Source organism: Phyllobates terribilis, unplaced genomic scaffold (genome assembly GCF_046119375.1).
Source record: "Phyllobates terribilis strain yellow unplaced genomic scaffold, ASM4611937v1 Scaffold_14__1_contigs__length_39327217, whole genome shotgun sequence".
Lineage (NCBI taxonomy): Eukaryota > Metazoa > Chordata > Amphibia > Anura > Dendrobatidae > Phyllobates > Phyllobates terribilis.
Genome location: NW_027362774.1, coordinates 21,813,350 through 21,836,829, shown reverse-complemented (window position 1 = coordinate 21,836,829; position 23,480 = coordinate 21,813,350). Strand labels below are relative to the sequence as shown.

At 47.6% G+C, this 23,480-nt stretch overlaps 1 protein-coding gene across 1 annotated transcript in view; it reads left to right on the top strand.

Moving 5' to 3' along the window:
- The window catches only part of SLC7A10 (solute carrier family 7 member 10), a 104,257-nt gene that overhangs the window by 40,982 nt on the left and 39,795 nt on the right, over positions 1 to 23,480 (top strand). Inside the window, exons 4-8 of the mRNA XM_073659940.1 lie at positions 457 to 582; positions 1,630 to 1,783; positions 11,915 to 12,038; positions 12,129 to 12,232; positions 14,407 to 14,503. Coding sequence (XP_073516041.1) covers positions 457 to 582; positions 1,630 to 1,783; positions 11,915 to 12,038; positions 12,129 to 12,232; positions 14,407 to 14,503 — 605 coding nt within the window. The remainder of the gene's footprint in view (positions 1 to 456; positions 583 to 1,629; positions 1,784 to 11,914; positions 12,039 to 12,128; positions 12,233 to 14,406; positions 14,504 to 23,480) is intronic.

Sequence of the window (23,480 nt, the reverse complement as noted above, 5' to 3'; positions counted from 1 at the left end):
ACATTTGCCTTACTTTTTACTTGCCACACGAATGGCCATCCTTTTAATGCAAGAACATATCAGGTCCCCCAAGAGCAGCTCATCGAATGGGTCTCAAGTGAAAGAACCGCCCTAAAAGAGGGGGTTCCTGGCAAGATGACTGCCTTAAAGTATTGTAATTACTTTTAAGTTTAAAAAAAAAAAAATGCATCCTATCAAAAAAGACATGATTATTATGAAAAGTTTTCGATAGAGAATCATAAAAAAAAAACTGTTTTTCGCTACAGAATCATATTGAATCGTTCCTGCATGAAGTTTGTAATAGTCATTACATAGATCAAAAAAAAATCAGGATGCACAACAAGTCCCAGCATTCCATGAGGAACAAGTTCTTGAAGTCAGGAATGAAAGTATACAGAGATATAGATTACAACTTTGCAGTTGTTTCTGGCCTGTTTAAGCTTTCTTTCTTTGCAGTGCTCCTCACATGGGTGAACAGCACAAGCGTCCGGTGGGCAACGCGGATCCAGGACATATTCACTGCCGGGAAGCTTCTAGCATTGGGCCTTATTATAGTCGTTGGGTTTATGCAGATATTTAAAGGTACAGCATTTTGTTTTGCCGTCATTCATAGAGCGGCTGGCCGTATATTGATTGATGACCTCTTATGACCACATTCATATACGTTCATACTGCCTTTCCATAACTTTGGGCACCAAGAGTGGGGTAGCAAGTTCTGGATACCCACATCCAGGTCCTAGTACAAAAACACTATATGGGCCCTTTGCAGTCCCAATTGCTCATCTTAATGCACAATTCCACCTGCTTTGGAGGTGGTGGTGGGAGTCCCCTGACCTCTCGGGCCCCTGTGCATGTCCGCCCCTACCATAAGTGTCACCTGGCAGTATGTTCCCGGAAGGGGAGGCTTAAAAGGATGGTCAGAAAGGCACACCTTTGCTCAAATCCGGGCAATGCTAGGAAGCAAAATGAGAACCTATATAGAAAAGAAATAAATAAAAAAAAATGTAAAATGTTATGTAACAGTCTACGAATACCATTAATAATGTAAATCCTACAAAAAATGTACTCAAAACAAGGCAATATAATATAACTTTATTAATGAAAAATCAATTACATGATAATGATTAAAAAAACATATATCGCACAACAGACAAGATAAAATAATTAAAAATATATTTCATTTTTTTATTTTATTTTTATTTATTACTGTAATTCTTTTGTCTTGTCTGTTGTGCAATATATGTTTTTTTAATCATTATCATGTAATTGATTTTTGCGTTATATCTCCTTATTTTGAATACATTTTTGTAGGATTTACAGTACTAGGAAGCTTTCCTATAGAAGTCAATGAGGCAGTCAGTCTATTGCTGACTATATCCATGCCACTTCTGAGAAGAACAGGAAGCATAAAGCGAATATTGGGTCTAGTGACCTGTGTGAAAATTACATGATTTTTGCAGCTTTTTTCTAATATACTTGTAGATAATGATGTGGAAGACTTTAAAAAAAAATTAGCAAAGTTTTTTTTTTTTAAAATGCAATTTGCATAACTTCCCTTTAACATGTCTAGAAGTAAAGTGCACAATCTTATAAGAAGGGATAAGCGTAATTCATATCTGTTATCTCCAGGAAACTACGATGAACTTAAACCTAGTAATGCATTTAATTTTTGGATGACCCCAACGGTTGGACAGCTGGCACTGGCGTTCTTACAGGGGTCTTTTGCATTCAGTGGCTGGAACTTTCTGAATTATGTCACAGAAGAACTGGTTGATCCCAGAAGGCGAGTTTACCATTTCTGCCAATTCTGTAGTCATTACTGTTTTAGTTGATATTCGCTCCAAGTTACAGACAAAAAAGGTCAGTAGTTTTATCAGTATTGTGCAGCTCACTGGTGGACACAGAGAAAAGAGGGTCCCTGTACAAGATCAATATATGGGCCCTTTGTAGTCCAATAAGTCATCATAATGCACAATTCCAACTGCTTTGGAGGTCAAAATGGACCCCCTTACCTCTTGGGCCCCTGTGCAAAAAGGACCCCTGTGACAAAAGTGGGCCCCTGTACAAGATCAATATATGGGCCCTTTGTAGTCCAATAAGTCATCATAATGCACAATTCCACCTACTTTGGAGGTCAAAATGGACCCCCTTACCTCTTGGGCCCCTGTGCAAAAAGGACCCCTGTGACAAAAGTGGGCCCCTGTACAAGATCAATATATGGGCCCTTTGTAGTCCAATAAGTCATCATAATGCACAATTCCAACTGCTTTGGAGGTCAAAATGGACCCCCTTACCTCTTGGGCCCCTGTGCAAAAAGGACCCCTGTGACAAAAGTGGGCCCCTGTACAAGATCAATATATGGGCCCTTTGTAGTCCAATAAGTCATCATAATGCACAATTCCACCTACTTTGGAGGTCAAAATGGACCCCCTTACCTCTTGGGCCCCTGTGCAAAAAGGACCCCTGTGACAAAAGTGGGCCCCTGTACAAGATCAATATATGGGCCCTTTGTAGTCCAATAAGTCATCAAAATGCACAATTCCACCTGCTTTGGAGGTCGAAATGGACCCCCTTACCTCTTGGGCCCCTGTGCGACTGCACATGTTGCACCAATGATATGTCCGCTCCTGGTGCAGCTTTTATTGAAGATTACTGCTACATGTGTGGTCACATGATGTTGGAGTCTCCATTAAATCACAAGGTAACTTGGCAGACCCCATTAAAAGGCAATGGATGCCATTAGTGTCGGTCTGGTCGTTGTTACCTGTGAATAATATTGGAGATATAATTCCATGTCAATCATTGTAACCTATTTGGCAGGGGATTATAAACCCTCCTTCAGTGTGCAGCTGTAACAGAACACCTAGCAGCAGCAGGGTGGGTCAAAAGACTGAGTGACAAATATCACACCTCTAGTCAGCTCAACTCAGAACAAAGGACTTGCTTGCCAATGTGGTCCCAACCCATGTGCTTTTCCGTTGTTTAGACACATTGGAATTTCATATTGAGATATGGAAATACTATACATCCTAGCCATACATTGAATAGATTTCTAAGATCCCCTGGACATGGTGAATGTCTGCTTGGGTCTCGACCCAGTCTAGCACATAGGGATAGGGAGATACATACAACAGCTATTCGGAAACTGATAATATGGCTGTGTTTAGTCTTCACTCGTACCAGGGGCCCTGCAGTTCTGGCACCAGAACTGCCAACCTAGGACCGTACATTAAGGAGTTATGACCCATCTTAGGATCTGGAGCTTCTAGCTGCTAGAAACAAGCGGTGGGAACTTAGGGCCAGCCCAGGAGGCAGGAGGGGAGTGACACCAAGAGGTTAAATCCTCATGTGCAGCAGGGCTTAGTGGTTTTACTCTGGGATGTCGCGATGACACGTCGTGTGGGAGAAGTCACACAACAGAGGGGACAACAAGCCTCCCATGTGGCAGCCCCTCCCCCGCAAGACAGGCCTTCCATCTGAGTGGTAACTGTCTCTTAATATCTGCATACTTTTGTACCACTACTATTGTGTTTGCATCTCTGACCATTATATATGTATAACCCGTGTGTATATAGTGTATTGTCTAATATTCCCTTAAGACGATGAAATATATATTTTAACCTTGGGCTGTTCTTTTATCTCGATCCACGAATCCACAAGTCCGTTGTTCGGTTCAATTCACATGCTACCGGGGCTGGTTTCTGGCCAGATATAATTCCAGTGAAACGATCGGGGCTTATATCAATTAGAAACTGGTGGCGGCTCTAACCTGCTGATAAGGTTGTGTTTTCACTGGGGCTAGTGGAAGGAGCCTCTCAGCCTGTCAGGAGTGTGAGCGAGTGTGGTGCCACATCAGTGACTGAGTGGGCCACCTCTTCTCACTCTCGGTACCTCCCTGAACCCGTGTGGACAGGGGGTGTCTATGTAAAACTGTACCAATCTGACCTTAGGTGTCCCCAAGGAGGTGCGGAACGTCACGTTGGTGCAAAGTGCGGATCCGTATCACATGATGCGTCTGACGTAATAGTGATGACAAGCAAATGGCGAAGTGGAGATCCTTCACATGAGGTGGCAGGGGTGGGCACATGTGAAGGATCTGCACCTCGCCATATGCCTGACTTCGCTATTACATCAGATGGATCACATTATACGTATCCGCACTTTGTACCAACGTAACGTTCCGAACCCCCTCGGGGACACATAAGGTCAGATTGGTACAGTTTTACACAGGTTCAGGAAGGTACTGAGAGTGAGAATAGGTGGCCCACTCAGTCACTGACTTGGCACCACACTCGCTCACACCCCTGACAGGCTGAGCGGCCCCTTCCACTAGCCCCAGTGAAAACAGAACCTTATCAGCCCGGTAGAGTCGCCAAAAGTTCCTATTCGATATAAGCCCCGGTCCGTTCACGGGAATTATATCGGGCCAGAATCCAGCCCCAGTAGCATGTGAGTAAGGCCACAGCCCCACTATCAGTATTTGGTCAGCATTTTTTCTCAGGATTGGGAGACAAAACCAGTAGTGGGTGATAAATGCAGGATTGGTGCATTTCTTTCTATTATATTTTTTCTCTGATTGTTCCTCACCTGGTTTTGGCTCCCACTCCTGAGAAAAAATACTGACTGAATACTGACCAAATACTGATAGTGAGGCCATAGCCTTAACCGAACAACGGACGTGTGGATTTGTGGATTGAGATAAAATAGCAGCTCAAGGTTAAATTATATATTTCATCGTCTTAGGGACACACTAGACAATACACAAAGGTTATACATATGTAATGGTCAGAGATGAAAACACAGTAGTAGTGGTACAAAATTATGCGGATATTAAGAGACAGTTCCCAGTCAGATGAAAGGCCTGGCTTGCGGGAGGGGCTGCCACGTGGGAGGCTTGTGGTCCCTTCTGTTACGTGGCTTGTCCCACATGATGTGTCATCATGACCTCCCAGAGAAGAAGCAATAAGCCCTGCTGCACATGAGGATTTAAACTCTTGGGGTCAGTCCCATCCTGCCCCCTGGGCTGGCCCTAAGTCCCCACCCCTTGTCTCTAGCAGCTAGAAACTCCAGAACCTAAGATGGTTTATGTTATGCACACGCCCGGGCTGAGCGGCGTGTGCGTGTGATTGTAGTGATTCCACTGGACCATGAACCGGAGAGTGCCTGGAGGGGCGTGACTAAGTATCTGGCCGATCCGACCAAGATGGCACGACGGCATACGACGCCAGTGCACCAGGGAGAAACCGGGCAGAGGGACCAGGTGCTACTCCAGGTCAAACTCCGGACACGGGGGTTGACCCACACTGGGATTACTGGATCAGGCTGGTTAGGCTGGCGCACAGACTGGAGGGTATAGGCAGGCACGACTGGTATGCAGGCAGGCGGGTAAAGGCAAGCGCAGCTAGAGTGCAGACAGGGAGGCACTAGCAGGTAGGAACACAGGCGGGATAGGACCCAGTACACACTGGGACTCAGGAACAATACAGGTAGAGGGGTACAGGCAAGCACAGCTAGAGTGCAGACAGGGAGGCACTAGCAGGTAGGAACACAGGCGGGATAGGACCCAGTACACACTGGGACTCAGGAACAGGCAGGTTAGGCTGGCACAGACTGGTGGATATAAGCAAACACGGCAGGTATGCAGATGGGTGGATACAGGCGAGTATGCAGGCAGGGAGGTACTGGCCGAAAGGACGGGCTGGAGCACAGAAAGGTTAAGACCCAGTACAGACTGGGTCACAGAACCGCAGATGCGGTAGACAACCACAGCAGAGAGGGAACGCCCGAAGCGGTGGGCAAGAACAGAGCAGGACGGGGCTGCAGGAGCAGCGAGCACAAGCAGGGCAGGACAGGACTGCCGGAGCAGCGGGCAGAAGCAGGGCAGGACAGGACTGCCGGAGCAGCGGGCAGAAGCAGGGCAGGACAGGACTGCCGGAGCAGCGGGCAGAAGCAGGGCAGGACAGGACTGCCGGAGCAGCAGGCAGAAGCAGGGCAGGACAGGACTGCCGGAGCAGCGGGCAGAAGCAGGGCAGGACAGGACTGCCGGAGCAGCGGGCAGAAGCAGGGCAGGACAGGACTCCCGGAGCAGCAGGCAGAAGCAGGGCAGGACAGGACTGCCGGAGCAGCGGGCAGAAGCAGGGCAGGACAGGACTGCCGGAGCAGCGGGCAGAAGCAGGGCAGGACAGGACTGCCGGAGCAGCGGGCAGAAGCAGGGCAGGACAGGACTGCCGGAGCAGCGGGCAGAAGCAGGGCAGGCTAGAACCGCCGGAGCGGTAAGCAAAGGAGTAAGAGCAGACTAGAACCGCCGGAGCGGTGAGCAAAGGAGTCAGAGCAGGCTAGGCTGAGTAGGGGGGACAGGGCTCTGTTCACACGGAACAGACAGGAAGGGAAAGGCAGAGCCAGACACCCACAGGGTACTAGCAGAGAAGTAGCGAGTGGACCACAAACTCACAAACGGGAGTACAGAGACAACAAGCAGGAGTTAGGTACGAGTTCAGACTCTGCAGAAAAAGGAAGGGAACGGACATAGAGGCAAAACAGGTAAAGGATAGGAGAGAGTTCAGACTGGAACTGAGTGTACGGAGGAGACCGACACTGCAGCGGAATACAGGAGCGGGTCTGGGAATACGGCCCCCAGAGAGGCAGGACGAACAGGCAAGGTGCGTGTTCAGACAGGACAGACAAGATACAGGAGCAGGTCTAGGTAATCGGCCCCTAGAAGGCAGGAGGAACAGGCTAGGAGCGTGTTCAGACAGGTCAGACAAGATACAGGAACGGGTCTAGGTAATCGGCCCCTAGAAGGCAGGAGGAACAGGCTAGGAGCATGTTCAGACAGGCCTGGAAATACAGCCTCCAGGATAGGCAGACAAGAGAACACAGAACGGGACCTGGCACCTTCAGAGTGCAAGCACACACTGAAAGAAACACTATGCTCAGGCAGGGATAGATGGAAGCAGCTGAGCTATATACCAGGTGACAGACAGCAATAGGCTGAGGACGCACAAGAGGTGTGACCCACAGCAGGTACAAAAAGCAGGAAGTGATCGGGCGCCGCCCTTAAGCAGCAGAAACAGACACAAACAGACAGCATGGAGGGAAGCCAGAGAGACATTCTGGACAGGAGATCAAGTGCGCGCTCTTGCACAGTGGGAGATGGACCACTATGCAAGGACGCCGCCAGGTATGTTACAGTACCCCCCCCCTTACGCCCCCTCTTCTTCAGGCCTGCCAGAATCTTCCGCAGGGAATTCGAGGGCCAATTCTTCACTTCGAAGAGATCACTTCCCCTGTCCACCGGAAAAACTGGTCTCCTCTGGGTAGCTAGGATGCTACCTCCCATCCAGCCACCCTTAGCAACAGACGAAACGGGTGGAGTACCAGGAACAGCACACAAGGAAGTCTCTCTCCACATATTTTCAGGTGGCACCCCAGAGGGTACAGGAGACAACTGGAAGTCCTCCACCGGGTTGGAGGGGGACAGAGACTTGGGGGTAATCTCTGCTTCGAGGTACATCTTGTCAAGCTCACAGGAAGAAATAGACGGGTTATCAGGTACATAATGAGGAAAAGTCACTGTCTCTTTGTTTTCTGGTGGTACCCCGGAGGATTCAGGAAACAACTGGAGGTCCTCCGCCGGGTCAGAAGAGTGCAGAGGCTCAGAGAAAACATCTGCTTCAGAGTACACTAGGTCGGACTCACTGGACGAAGCAGGCGAGGTATCGGGTACCGAGTATAGGAAAGTCTCTGTCCATTCTCCACCAGGTGGCACCCCGAAGGGTTCTGGAGACAACTGGCGGTCCTCCGCCTGGTCAGAGGGGTGTAGAGACTCACGGGTAACCTCTGCTTCAGAGTACACTAGGTCGGACTCACTGGACGAAGCAAGCGAGGTATCAGATCCAGGATATAGGAAAGTCTCTGTCCATTTACCACCAGGTGGCACCCCGAAGGGTTCTGGAGACAACTGGAGGTCCTCCGCCTGGTCAGAGGAGTGTAGAGACTCGGGAGTAACCACTGCTTCAGAGTACACTAGGTTGGACTCACTGGACGAAGCGAGCGAGGTATCAGGTACAGAGTATAGGAGAGTCTCTATCCTTTCGCTACCAGGTAGCACCCCGAAGGGTTCAGGAGACAACTGGAGGTCCTCCGCCTGGTCGGAGGAGTGTAGAGACTCGGGGGTAACTACCACTTTGGGGTACCCATTGTCAGGCTCACAGGACGAAGCGGACAAAGTATCGAGTACCGGGTGTAGAGAATTCTCTCTCCATTTGTCATCGAGTGGTATCCCGGAGGATTCAGGAGGCAACAGGGGGTCCTCCGCCAGGTAGTAGAGGTGCACAGACTCTGAGGTAACCACAGCTTTGGAGCATCCTTGGACATGCACACCGGTTAAAGTGGGTGAAGCATCTGATGCCGGGTGCAGGAAGTTCTCCTGTGTGGAGTCTGGATGGGCAGAAGTCTCTTCGGGCAGGAGAACTGGTGCACTACCCACGCAGATTACCCGTTGGGGCTTCTCCGGGATACAGGGAGATGAAGCTTCAGTAGGGACTTCAAGGTTGGGGTCAGGAGGTCTCAGGGAGGACAGACCCTGGCGTGACGGCTTGCCTCTACGTCTAGCACGTCTGGACTGCCTCTTGAGGTTGGGAGAAGTATTCCGGAAAGCGTAGTCACCCTGTGAGGATTCTGGGTGGGCAGTAGTCTCATTGGGCTGGAGGACTATTGCGCTACCCACACACATTACCCATTGGGGCTGCTCCGGGATATTGGGAAGTGAAGCTTCAGCAGGAGCCTCCGGGTTAGGATCATCGAAGACCATTAGAAAGGCCACCAGGAAGGCCATTAGGTCCAGGAGGATCGGATCCTGTGTTTCATATAGGGGGTTGATCCATTCCAAGGCATCACCCGCCAGGTAAGACATAATGAATGCCACCTTAACCCGATCGGTGGGAAAACATAGAGGGTAGAACTTGAAGTGTAGCATGCATTGCTCCACAAATGCACGACTTTGTCTAGGATCCCCATAATAACGTAGCGGATCCGCGGGAACGAGAGCAGATAGATCCATCTGGACGGGTGAGTAATTCGCCTGGAACTCAGCTAAAGGGAAAAAAAAAATATTTATTTATTTATTTTAATGCATGTATTCGCTGGAAAACTTCTCAGAGAGCGAAGGCCGTGGGGCTCAACGGGAACCATGGCCTGAGCATGCTGTTATGCACACGCCCGGGCTGAGCGGCGTGTGCGTGTGATTGTAGTGATTCCACTGGACCATGAACCGGAGAGTGCCTGGAGGGGCGTGACTAAGTATCTGGCCAATCCGACCAAGATGGCACGACGGCATACGACGCCAGTGCACCAGGGAGAAACCGGGCAGAGGGACCAGGTGCTACTCCAGGTCAAACTCCGGACACGGGGGTTGACCCACACTGGGATTACTGGATCAGGCTGGTTAGGCTGGCGCACAGACTGGAGGGTATAGGCAGGCACGACTGGTATGCAGGCAGGCGGGTAAAGGCAAGCGCAGCTAGAGTGCAGACAGGGAGGCACTAGCAGGTAGGAACACAGGCGGGATAGGACCCAGTACACACTGGGACTCAGGAACAATACAGGTAGAGGGGTACAGGCAAGCACAGCTAGAGTGCAGACAGGGAGGCACTAGCAGGTAGGAACACAGGCGGGATAGGACCCAGTACACACTGGGACTCAGGAACAGGCAGGTTAGGCTGGCACAGACTGGTGGATATAAGCAAACACGGCAGGTATGCAGATGGGTGGATACAGGCGAGTATGCAGGCAGGGAGGTACTGGCCGAAAGGACGGGCTGGAGCACAGAAAGGTTAAGACCCAGTACAGACTGGGTCACAGAACCGCAGATGCGGTAGACAACCACAGCAGAGAGGGAACGCCCGAAGCGGTGGGCAAGAACAGAGCAGGACGGAGCTGCAGGAGCAGCGAGCACAAGCAGGGCAGGACAGGACTGCCGGAGCAGCGGGCAGAAGCAGGGCAGGACAGGACTGCCGGAGCAGCGGGCAGAAGCAGGGCAGGACAGGACTGCCGGAGCAGCGGGCAGAAGCAGGGCAGGACAGGACTGCCGGAGCAGCGGGCAGAAGCAGGGCAGGACAGGACTGCCGGAGCAGCGGGCAGAAGCAGGGCAGGACAGGACTGCCGGAGCAGCGGGCAGAAGCAGGGCAGGACAGGACTGCCGGAGCAGCGGGCAGAAGCAGGGCAGGACAGGACTGCCGGAGCAGCGGGCAGAAGCAGGGCAGGACAGGACTGCCGGAGCAGCGGGCAGAAGCAGGGCAGGACAGGACTGCCGGAGCAGCGGGCAGAAGCAGGGCAGGCTAGAACCGCCGGAGCGGTAAGCAAAGGAGTAAGAGCAGACTAGAACCGCCGGAGCGGTGAGCAAAGGAGTCAGAGCAGGCTAGGCTGAGTAGGGGGGACAGGGCTCTGTTCACACGGAACAGACAGGAAGGGAAAGGCAGAGCCAGACACCCACAGGGTACTAGCAGAGAAGTAGCGAGTGGACCACAAACTCACAAACGGGAGTACAGAGACAACAAGCAGGAGTTAGGTACGAGTTCAGACTCTGCAGAAAAAGGAAGGGAACGGACATAGAGGCAAAACAGGTAAAGGATAGGAGAGAGTTCAGACTGGAACTGAGTGTACGGAGGAGACCGACACTGCAGCGGAATACAGGAGCGGGTCTGGGAATACGGCCCCCAGAGAGGCAGGACGAACAGGCAAGGTGCGTGTTCAGACAGGACAGACAAGATACAGGAGCAGGTCTAGGTAATCGGCCCCTAGAAGGCAGGAGGAACAGGCTAGGAGCGTGTTCAGACAGGTCAGACAAGATACAGGAACGGGTCTAGGTAATCGGCCCCTAGAAGGCAGGAGGAACAGGCTAGGAGCGTGTTCAGACAGGCCTGGAAATACAGCCTCCAGGATAGGCAGACAAGAGAACACAGAACGGGACCTGGCACCTTCAGAGTGCAAGCACACACTGAAAGAAACACTATGCTCAGGCAGGGATAGATGGAAGCAGCTGAGCTATATACCAGGTGACAGACAGCAATAGACTGAGGACGCACAAGAGGTGTGACCCACAGCAGGTACAAAAAGCAGGAAGTGATCGGGCGCCGCCCTTAAGCAGCAGAAACAGACACAAACAGACAGCATGGAGGGAAGCCAGAGAGACATTCTGGACAGGAGATCAAGTGCGCGCTCTTGCACAGTGGGAGATGGACCACTATGCAAGGACGCCGCCAGGTATGTTACAGTTTATAACTCCTTAATGGCAGTTCTGGTGCCATCGGATCCAGCTGGACCTCTGCTATGCGTGTAGACTAAAACACAGCCGTATTTTTGGTTTCCGAATAGCCCTTGTATGCATCTCCCTATCCCTATTTGCCAGACTGGGTCGAGAACCAGGCGGACATGCACCATGGCCTGGGGGATCTCGGAAATCTATTCAATATATAAATTCATATACTCAATATGAAATTCCAATGTGTCTAAACAACGGAAAACCAAATGGGTTGGGACCACATGGCAAGCAAGTCCTTTGTTCCGAGTTGAGCTGACTAGAGGTGTGATATTTGTCACTCACAGTCTCTTGACCCACCCTGCTGCTGCCTCCAGGTGTTCCCTTACAACTGCACACTAAAGGAGGGTTTATAATCCCCTGCCAAATAGGTTACAATGATTGACATGGAATTATATCTCCAATATTCTTCATATTACCTTATAAACTGTAGACGAAAGGCAGATGAGGCCAGAACCTATGTGAATAAGCCACAAGATCTTTTTACATAGGACTGCAAGATGTCGTAACGCAAAAAAAAAAAAAAAAAGAACATGTTAACAACAAACTCAATGTAAATGAGAAATAAAATCCCTATAATGTTGTTTTATCCCCTAGGAATCTACCTCGTGCCATATTCATCTCTATCCCGCTAGTGACATTTGTCTACACTTTCACTAACATAGCTTATTTTACGGCTATGACTCCTGAAGAACTGATGTCGTCCAATGCGGTGGCAGTTGTAAGTAGCCCCTCGATCAACCACATTTTGTAAGTCTTGTTCCTCTGCATATATTTTCAGCCTTTTCCTCCCTCCCTTCTGTTGCTTTAGACTTTTGGTGAAAAGTTACTGGGATATTTTTCCTGGATCATGCCAGTGTCAGTAGCGCTGTCCACATTCGGAGGGATTAATGGATACCTCTTTACCTCATCAAGGTTGGATGCTGTGTGGTTGACCACTGTAGAGTTAGCGTCTAACATCTTCTACAATCAGTAGTCAATCTCCGATAAACCTAACTAATGTTTTTTCTGATTTTACCAGGTCGGGCTTATTAGTTGTGTGTTCACACACTGCAGACTTGAGAAAACACTTTGAGTGTTCAAATTCGCAAGGAAAAATCAGCATATGCATGAGATTTCTGGAATCTCATTCACTTTGCTAGTACTCTAGAACACTACGTTTTTTTGTCCATGAAAAGCATGCGAGTGCTAATCATCGTTTCGACGGATAGCACTCGACCGCATGTTATTCTAGGGGCCATCATCCATCATACAAAGTCCAATTTTTTTTTTCCTTCAGCCAAGCAGTCTGAGCGAAAAAATTGCAGCATGCTCGAGTTGCATCCAATTATCGGATCGCACTCGACCATTCATGTTTATGGGTCCGTGGAAAGAAGTCGGACCACATTTGGATGACATATTAGTGTGGTCTGAATTTCCTAGGCTGACTGAATAGAGAACGTGGAGAGGTGTTTTTTTTTGTTGTTTTTTTTAAATTCTCCACATCCGAGAAAATTGGATCCCATTGCGATCAGAGTGTGATTAGCATAATCAGTCCGATTTTGTTGGACGAGATAAAAACAGTCGTGTGACCCAAGCCATAAGGCCTTTTTGGTGCAGATTTTTTTTAGTGCAGAAATGCTGGGATTCTGCACTTTTTTTTTTAGCATGTATTTTGTTCAGCCACTCCATAGAAGCTTGTAAAAAAATGCAACAAAAAATGCACAGGGACCATGAGTTTTCATGAATGACATCCACTTTGCTTGAACTACTAAACACAGCAGATATTCTGCACCAAAAAACAAAACGTTAACAATATGTGGGAACACGACCTACGGGCTCATGCAGACGTCAGTGCAAATCGGTCCGCGCGCAGACTGCAATGCATGGACTCGCCACGGCTCTCCTGACCCGAGTGTCACAGCCTCATAGACATGTATGAAACTGTTACGCTCAGGTGAGGAGAGCCGTGGGCAGTCTGTGCATTGCAGTCTGTGCTCGGACCGATTTGCAAGGGTGTCTGCATGAGCCCTAAGAGCGCAGCGTAATGTCTGAAAGCTGATTTGGGAATGCAGCTCCTGATCCCCATCACATCAGGATGAAGCATGATAACTCATCATGCGATTTCCCATAGCAAGTCTCTAAAGACTGTTACTAAGCGGATCCATGATGAAGAAACTGTGGACGGTTACATCATAGTGCAATGTTTGCATGCCAGAGAATGCAACAAAGCGAAGGTCATGGCATAGAAAAATAAAATTGTTCACTGCACATAAGTAGATTAAGTACCGTGCAACTTACAGGGAGCATATCTAGAATGATATCAGTGCAAAGTTGTTGTGTTATCGGTGATCGGCGCCATGATTCCTGTACAATATAGCCACTAATTTTCCTATTTTAATATAGCGCTCTAACCTGATCCTGAAGAACACAGATTAACATCTTTTCACGGCTAAATTATATTACAGTGTCCTTTACACTTCAGTGTTAACACAAGGCAATCACATCCGATTTTCTAAAATGATATTGGGCTTAAAGTTAATGTCCGCCATTAAGCTTCTTTTTTATCCCAAATGGGTCCAAAATGATGTGCTAAATGCTTCCAGACAGAAATTTTTTTGTGGGGGGGGGGGTATTGGTGAGGAAAGTCATGGGAAACGGTCCTCTGTGCTGAAAATCTGGCTTTAGCTGTTAGACTCCCATCAGTCTCTCAGTATTTAGTTGATAGGTGATAAAGGGGTGTTCCAGCCAGAAGCATTTAATAGATAATTATCGGGGTAGGAGCTTCTGGCTGCCTGTAGCTGTCACTAGGAGGAGCTGACTGTAGACTGTTGTAATATTGTGCTCCATGTATACACAGTATGCAGCAAGCTCCCTCTAGTGGTGGCTGCAGGCAACAGCAATTGTATAATTTAACGTTACGGCTATACAAGTGATATGGAAATCGGAAAAACAAAGCTCCAATCATTACAAAATAGATTAAGAAATTAATCAGCTTATAATTTTGGACCATAGAATGACATGGCAATAAAAGGTGGATATTCACTTTAAGATAAACACTTCATGGTTGCAAAAAAAAAAAAAAAAATTTGCCCTTGCTCTTTCCATAGGCTATGCTTCTCTGGAGCCCGAGAAGGCCACTTGCCCAGCTTACTAGCCATGATCCATTTTAAATATTGCACCCCAGTACCTGCTCTGCTGGTTTGTGTAAGTACACCATTCATAATATACAACTGTATAGTGACCTAGTGATTTCTGTTGTTTAATAAAATATATGAACCCGTTGGAGAAACAACCCCGCTCACATGTATGTGAATATACCCTTATATCCATGCTGCAGGAAAAATCTATTGTGTAACTAGACCACTACTGGAAATAAAGAAATCCGCAACACATCAACCTATGCTTTGGATGTAACTAAATCTGCATTAATTCCATAACGAAATCTGCACAGGTAGTTAGGGTCTGTAGATGAATACTATTATGTGCACACGGGTTTTTTAAACGGGTTCACTCCAAAACACGCCTGGAAAAAAAAAATTTGCTGAAAAAAAAAACGTTAGAGAGACTCTATTGTATCGCTATTGTAAGAAGACTTGCTGTTCTTATGTTCAGTCTTTTGATCATTTTTTATTCGATTCTGGGTTTGTTTTTTTTAAAAAGCCAAGCGTTTAAAAGGAGTGACCTGACCATTCTTCAGGGGTATTCTGCTGTAAAGCATCTCAAACCTCCTTGAGCTTTTAGTAGGCATTTTTTGAGGCATTTTATTCATTGCTTTATGGATTTCAAAACACATGAGAAAATCACTAAAAAAAAAACCAAAACGGTTAAAAACCATTAACAAAAGAAATCAGGAAAGGTTAACAGAAGGCCAACCCAAAACACATCAGGAGAAAAAAAAATACGCCTAGAAAACACCACATAGGAGCGTTTAAAAAATACTCTGTGTGCACACGCCCTAAATCCGCAGAATGTCAATTTAGGGCTTAAGTCTTCAATCAATTTTTTGCAATCTGAATATCCAGGTATGCAGCTTCCCCCCCCTATACGTGCAACTATGGCCACCAGCGTCCTCTCACCCACATATGCAACTACGGTCGCAGCGTCCCCCCCATATATGCAATTACGGCCGCAGCGCCCCCCCCCATATATGCAATTACGCCCGCAGCGTCCCCCCCATATATGCAATTACGCCCGCAGCGTCCCCCCCATATATGCAATTACTCACACGGCATCCCCCCCATATATGCAATTAAGCCCACAGCGTCCCCCCCCATATATGCAATTAAGCCACAGCGTCCCCCCCCATATATGCAATTACGCCAGCAGCGTCCTCCCCATATATGCAAATACGCCCTCGGCGCCCCCCCCATATATGCAATTACTCACGCGGCATCCCCTCCATATATGCAATTAAGCCCGCAGCGTCCCCCCCCCATACATGCAATTACGCCTGCAGTGTACCCCCCATATATGCAATTACACCCGCAGCGCCCACCCCCCATATATGCAATTAAGGCTGCAGCGTTGTTACCCCCATACATGCAAACAAGGCTGCAGCATCCCCCCCATACATGGAACTATGGCTGCAGCGTCCCACCATATATGGAATTACGGCCACAACTCCCCCCCTTCATATATGTAACTATGACAACAGCGACTCCCCCATATACATATATATAAATAAAACTACGGCCACAGCGCCCCCACATATATATAACTACGTCCCCCCATATGTGCAACTAATATATCTACAACCGCAGCATCCCCCCCTATATATATATATATATGACTACGACCGCAGCGTCCCCCCATATATATACAGTATATGACTATGACCGCAGCGTCCCCCCATATATATATATATGACTATGACTGCAGGGTCCCCCCCTAATATATATATATATATATATATATATATATATATATATGACTACGACCGCAGCGTCCCCCCATATACAGTACAGACCAAAAGTTTGGACACACCTTCTCATTTAAAGATTTTTCTGTATTTTCATGACTATGAAAATTGTACATTCACACTGAAGGCATCAAAACTATGAATTACCACATGTGGAATTATATACTTAACAAAAAAGTGTGAAACAACTGAAAATATGTCTTATATTCTAGGTTCTTCAAAGTAGCCACCTTTTGCTTTGATGACTGCTTTGCACACTCTTGGCATTCTCTTGATGAGCTTCAAGAGGTAGTCACCGGAAATGGTCTTCCAACAGTCTTGAAGGAGTTCCCAGAGATGCTTAGCACTTGTTGGCCCTTTTGCCTTCACTCTGCGGTCCAGCTCACCCCAAACCATCTCGATTGGGTTCAGGTCTGGTGACTGTGGAGGCCAGGTCATCTGGCGTAGCACCCCATCACTCTCCTTCTTGGTCAAATAGCCCTTACACAGCCTGGAGGTGTTTGGGGTCATTGTCCTGTTGAAAAATAAATGATGGTCCAACTAAACGCAAACCGGATGGAATAGCATGCGCTGCAAGATGCTGTGGTAGCCATGCTGGTTCAGTATGCCTTCAATTTTGAATAAATCCCCAACAGTATTGTGACGCCTCAAAGCCTCCTGTAAGCCCTTGTTTACCCTGGGAGATGGGGGACTCGGAGCCGGGTCCTGTGATGTAGAGATGGGATGCAGCCGTGGCCCGGACCCGCTCCGTGCCCAGGGCCGTCACATTAAAAAGGATGGTACGGGCTTATCCAGGTTGAGTGACTGATTCGACTACGCCACCTGTGGTACCTGGTGATGGCCACTAGCGCTGCAGCAGTCCTCTGAGGCGGGATGTAGTGGCAGCTTCGGATGGTGCTACTCCCCACAGGCGGAGCAGAGCCTCAGGGCAGCGGGACAGGATGGAGGGGGTAGTAGTCCAGATGGTCTGGTGCTGCGAAGTGTGGTGTAATGCAGAATAAAGAGTCCGGAGGCCATAGGGGTGAACTTCCAAGACTTTACTCACGGTAGAGATGGCAGTAGGGAGGCGACTCCCTGCTCCTCGCGGAGTTCTGCGGTCACCAGGAACGGGGGTACGACAACCTCCGAGGAAGTCCAGTGTTAAATCAAGACCCCGCACCAGAGTGTTCCTAAACTACAGACCGAGTCCTTTCCTGTCTGTGTGTGTGTAGATAGGCCGGGTCTCCCTCTGAACTCCTCTCAGAAAAAGGGCATGGGTGGCAGCGCCATTCCTTCCGATACCCGATGGGATCCTCAGGGCCTACCAGGCTTTCCTGACCTGGACGTGGAGTAGCAAGATCAGGTGTCGGGGGCCGGTGTCCCTTTTTGCAGCCGGAATCCCTCTGAATAGATCAGAACAGCGAGGACAGGTGGCGTATACCGCTCCGTCTGCATCCTCCCGGGATCCATTTGCTATGGAGCTACACTCTTAAGCTCCGGGCCTTCTTGATCATGGTCCTTGACCGGGCTGAGACCTTCATTATCTGCAACCTGCCCCTCGACCCCAAGGCTAAGGTACGAGGGCCGTGTCTCCCTCCGCTGCAGGTCCACACAGGATCCACATTCAGCGTGAGGTATCACATCAAAGAACTAAGAGCCAAAGACCATGAGCCAAGATGGCTGTGTATTAAATATGAAATTTGAAGTATCACTAAAATGTGAGTCCTACACCCTCACCCACCAAATGGTTCCCCCTATCTTTTGGTTCCCCAGTCTCCCTGCAACCAGGAGGGCAGCACCTAGTGCATTCTAGCCCCCTCTGGTGGGAGAAGTGTGGTGTTGGATGTGAAGGAAGGGTCTTGACCATCGCACTGTTCTTACCTCAGAGGAGAAACACTACACTCCATTAAAGAAGTGCAGCATCCCTGTGGCGGTCGAACCCTCAGGGGCGCCACAGTATCACCAGCAAAGCTCCCCCACACCATCACACCTCCTCCTCCATGCTTCACGGTGGGAACCAGGCATGTAGAGTCCATCCGTTCACCTTTTCTGCATCGCACAAAGACACGGTGGTTGGAACCAAAGATCTCAAATTTGGACTCATCAGACCAAAGCACAGATTTCCACTGGTCTAATGTCCATTCCTTGTGTTCTTTAGCCCAAACAAGTCTCTTCTGCTTGTTGCCAGTCCTTAGCAGTGGTTTCCTAGCAGCTATTTTACCATGAAGGCCTGCTGCACAAAGTCTCCTCTTAACAGTTGTTGTAGAGATGTGTCTGCTGCTAGAACTCTGTGTGGCATTGACCTGGTCTCTAATCTGAGCTGCAGTTAACCTGCGATTTCTGAGGCATCCTCAGAAGCAGAGGTGACTCTTGGTCTTCCTTTTCTAGGGTGGTCCTCATATGAGCCAATTTCTTTGTAGCGCTTGATGGTTTTTGTAACTGCACTTGGGGACACTTTCAAAGTTTGCCCAATTTTTCGGACTGACTGACCTTAATTTCTTAAAGTAATGATGGCCACTCGTTTTTCTTTACTTAGAATTTGTATTATGGCAAGAAAAAAGCAGCTAACAGTCTATTCAGTAGGACTATCAGCTGTGTATCCACCAGACTTCTGCACAACACAACTGATGGTCCAACCCCATTTATAAGGCAAGAAATCCCACTTATTAAACCTGACAGGGCACACCTGTGAAGTGAAGACCATTTCCGGTGAGTACCTCTTGAAGCTCATCAAGAGAATGCCAAGAGTGTGCAAAGCAGTCATCAAAGCAAAAGGTGGCTACTTTGAAGAACCTAGAATATAAGACATATTTTCAGTTGTTTCACACTTTTTTGTTAAGTATATAATTCCACATGTGTTAATTCATAGTTTTGATGCCTTCAGTGTGAATGTACAATTTTAAAAGTCATGAAAATACAGAAAAATATTTAAATGAGAAGGTGTGCCCAAACTTTTGGTCTGTACTGTATATATATATATATATATATATATATATATATATGACTACGACCGCAGCGTCCCCCCCTATATATATATATATATATATATATATATATATGACTACGACCACAGCATCCCCCCCCCTATATATATATATGACTACAACCGCAGCGTCCCCCCTATATATATATATGACTACGACCGCAGCGTCCCCCTATATATATATATATATATATATCTATCTACGACCGCAGCGTCCCCCCCATATATATGACTATGACCGCAGTGTCCCCCCTATATATATATATATATATATATATATATATATATATATACATGGTAGGCCAAAAGTAGGTGGACAGAAAGTGTAATAGAATGTTCCTGTGCTGAGATAATCTTATAAATGCGCCCCTGCTGTGTACTGTGTAATGGCTGTGTCTGACCGTACAGGAACATGATCTGATCATACCACATCTCCTGGGCAGGGGAGGAAGAAAGAGTATACAGACATTACAGCACAGGGTCACAGCTGATTCTTTATTTTAAGAAAAACATTGTTTAAAAACAGGCAGGGAAATGTTTTACCTCACAAAAAGAGTCAGCTGTGATCCCCCTGCTGTAATATCTGTATACTCATTTGCTCGCTCCCCTCATATATATATGACTACGACCGCAGCGTCCCCCCCTATATATATATATGACCACGACCGCAGCGTCCCCCCCTATATATACAGTACAGACCAAAAGTTTGGACACACCTTCTCATTTAAAGATTTTTCTGTATTTTCATGACTATGAAAATTGTACATTCACACTGAAGGCATCAAAACTATGAATTAACACATGTGGAATTATATACTTAACAAAAAAGTGTGAAACACCTGAAAATATGTCTTATATTCTAGGTTCTTCAAAGTAGCCACCTTTTGCTTTGATGACTGCTTTGCACACTCTTGGCATTCTCTTGATGGGCTTCAAGAGGTAGTCACCGGAAATGGTCTTCACTTCACAGGTGTGCCCTGTCAGGTTTAATAAGTGGGATTTCTTGCCTTATAAATGGGGTTGGGACCATCAGTTGTGTTGTGCAGAAGTCCGGTGGATACACAGCTGATAGTCCTACTGAATAGACTGTTAGAATTTGTATTACGGCAAGAAAAAAGGAGATAAGTAAAGAAAAACGAGTGGCCCTCATTACTTTAAGAAATGAAGGTCAGTCAGTCTGAAAAATTGGGCAAACTTTGAAGGTGTCCCCAAGTGCAGTTGCAAAAACCATCAAGCGCTACAAAGAAACTGGCTCACATGAGGACCGCCCCAGGAAAGGAAGACCAAGAGTCACCTCTGCTTCTGAGGATAAGTTTATCCGAGTCACCAGCCTCAGAAATCACAGGTTAACAATAGAGATGAGCGGTGTTCGACTAGAACTGTTCGCCAATCTCAAATTCGAGCTGTTTTGGGCGGTGTTCGAGTTGTTCGACGAACCCGAACGATTTGCAAAAAATTCGGCTGTTCGAGGTTATGTTCGATAACTGTTCGTGCACCAAAAGCGTGTCCTGCATGTCTGGTGCTATTTAGAGCACCAATCATGCAGGGATTGTCTGCCACTCACTGTAATGCCACAGCCATGGTGGTTGTGGCATTACAGTGATTGCCCAAATCGATGGGAACTGTGCTCACAGTGAAACACGAAAAGCCGGCAATTCAACAGCGGCATACACCGGTACCCGACAATTTAGAACCGAAAGAATAGAGCTTCACACATAGATTAGATAGATATAAACATGTCAGCCACATATATACGAAGTACAGTGAAAGTGCTGCTTACTGTACTTGTCATTTAGCGTAAAGGATTTATCAAAAAAAATAATAGTGTTTTCATGCACCGTCTCTTTAAAAAAGCCGGCCGGCAATTCAGCATCTGTGCCCAACAATTTAGAATAGAAGGAATAGAGAATCACACATAGATTAGATAGATAGAAACATGTCAGTCACATATATATGAAGTACAGTGACAGTGTTGCTTACTGTACTTGTCATTTAGTGTAAAGGATTTATTAAAAAAAATAATAGTGTTTTCATGCACCGTCTCTTTAAGAAAGCCGGCCGGCAATTCAGCATCTGTACCCGACAATTTATAACAGACAGAATAGAGCTTCACACATAGATTAGATAGATAGAAACATGTCAGTCACATATATATGAAGTACAGTGATAGTGTTGGTTACTGTACTTGTCATTTAGTATTAAAATAAAGGATTTATTATTAAAAAAATTGGCGTGGGGTTCCCCTTAATTTTAGGCTCTAGCGGAGGTTAAGCAGACAGCTGGGGCAGATGTTTGAAGCCTGGGAAGGGGGTAATACCCACGGAGCTTCCCAGGCTACTAATATCAGCCCCCAGCTGAATACATAGCCTTTACTAGCTATTAAAATGGGGGACCCCCCAAAAAAAATGACGTGGGGTCCCCCCTAATTTAATAGCTAGCAAAGGCTAGGCAGACAGCTGGGGGCTGATATTAATAGCCCAGGAAGGGAGCCATGAATATTGGCCCCCTCCCAGGCTAGAAACACCAGCCGTCAGCCGCCCCAGAAATGGCGCATTCATAGGATGCGCCAATTCTGGCACTTAGCCTCGCTCTTCCACACTGCCCTGGTGCGGTGGCAGGGGGTAATAGGGCTGGGGTTGATGTCAGCTTATAATGCCAGCTGACATCAAGCCCAGGTTAGTAATGGAGAGGCGTCTATAAGACACCCCCATTACTAACCCCATAGTGAAAGTTAAAAAAAACACAAACACCCAGAATAAAGTCCTTTAATTGAAATAAAGACACAATTCTTTATTGTTCTAAATTAAACCATACTTACCGTCACGCCCATTCCAGCTGAAGCCAACGATCTCCTGTAATAAAAATAAAATAATAAAGCAACCTCATCCTTACCTTTCCATGGTTCCCACGACAGCTTCAGCTCTGCTACATCGAGATGACAGGCTGGACCACAGCAGAACGCTGCCATCCAGCCTGTCATCCCGCAGACACTGAAAAGCGCAGGCATGCTTGCGCTCCACATTGTCTCTCTGTGACGGCATAAAGATGAGCCGAGGTCATGTCCAATGAACTCGGCTCACCTCATGCACGTCACTTACAGCGTGGGAGAATTCTCACGCTGAAGCGCTGAGTGCAGGAGAATTTTCCCACGCTGTCAGTGAGGTGCATGAGCTGAGCTGAGTTCATTGGACATGAGCTCACCTCATGCACGTCACTGACAGCGTGGGAGAATTCTCCTGCACTCAGCACTTCAGCGTGAGAATTTTCCCACGCTGTCAGTGACGTGCATGAGGTGAGCCGAGTTCATTGGACATGACCTCGGCTCATCTGGATGCCGTCACAGAGAGACACTGAGGAGCGCAAGCATGCCTGCTCTTCTCAGTGTCTGCGGCATGACAGGCTGGATGGCAGCGTTCTGCTGCGGTCCAGCCTGTCATCTCGATGTAGCAGAGCTGAAGCTGTCGTGGGAACCATGGAAAGGTAAGGATGAGGTTGGTTTATTATTTTTCTTTTATTGCAGGAGATCGTTGGCTTCAGCTGGAATGGGCGTGATGGTAAGTATAGTTTAATTTAGAACAATAAAGAATTGTGTGTTTATTTCAATTAAAGGACTTTATTCTGGGTGTTGTGTTTTTTTTAAATACTTTACTAGAAATTCATGGCGGTCATGTCTAATGCCCTGTTTTTGTGTCCAGCCAGGTACAACTATGCAGCTGGGGGCTGGAATCCGCAGCGCAGGGAGGCCCAAGCTTTCTGGGCCACCCCCGCTGCAAATTGCAGTCCGCAGCCACCCTGGAAAATGGCGCGTTCATAGAAGCGCCATCTTCTGGCGCTGTACCCAACTCATCCAGGGCCCTGGTGCGGTGGCTCACTGGGTAATAAAGGGGTTAGGGCCAGCTTGGCATTATCAGCTGGCCCTAAGCCCAAAATTCATGGGGTCACGCCAATATTAGACATGACCACCATGAATTTCTAGTAAAGTATTTAAAAAAAACACAACACCCAGAAAAAAGTCCTTTAATTGAAATAAACACACAATTCTTTATTGTTCTAAATTAAACCATACTTACCGTCACGCCCATTCCAGCTGAAGCCAACGATCTCCTGAAATAAAAGAAAAATAATAAAGCAACCTCATCCTTACCTTTCCATGGTTCCCATGACAGCTTCAGCTCTGCTACATCGAGATGACAGGCTGGACCGCAGCAGAACGCTGCCATCCAGCCTGTCATCCCGCAGACACTGAGAAGCGCAGGCATGCTTGCGCTCCACAGTGTCTCTCTGTGAGGGCATCCAGATGA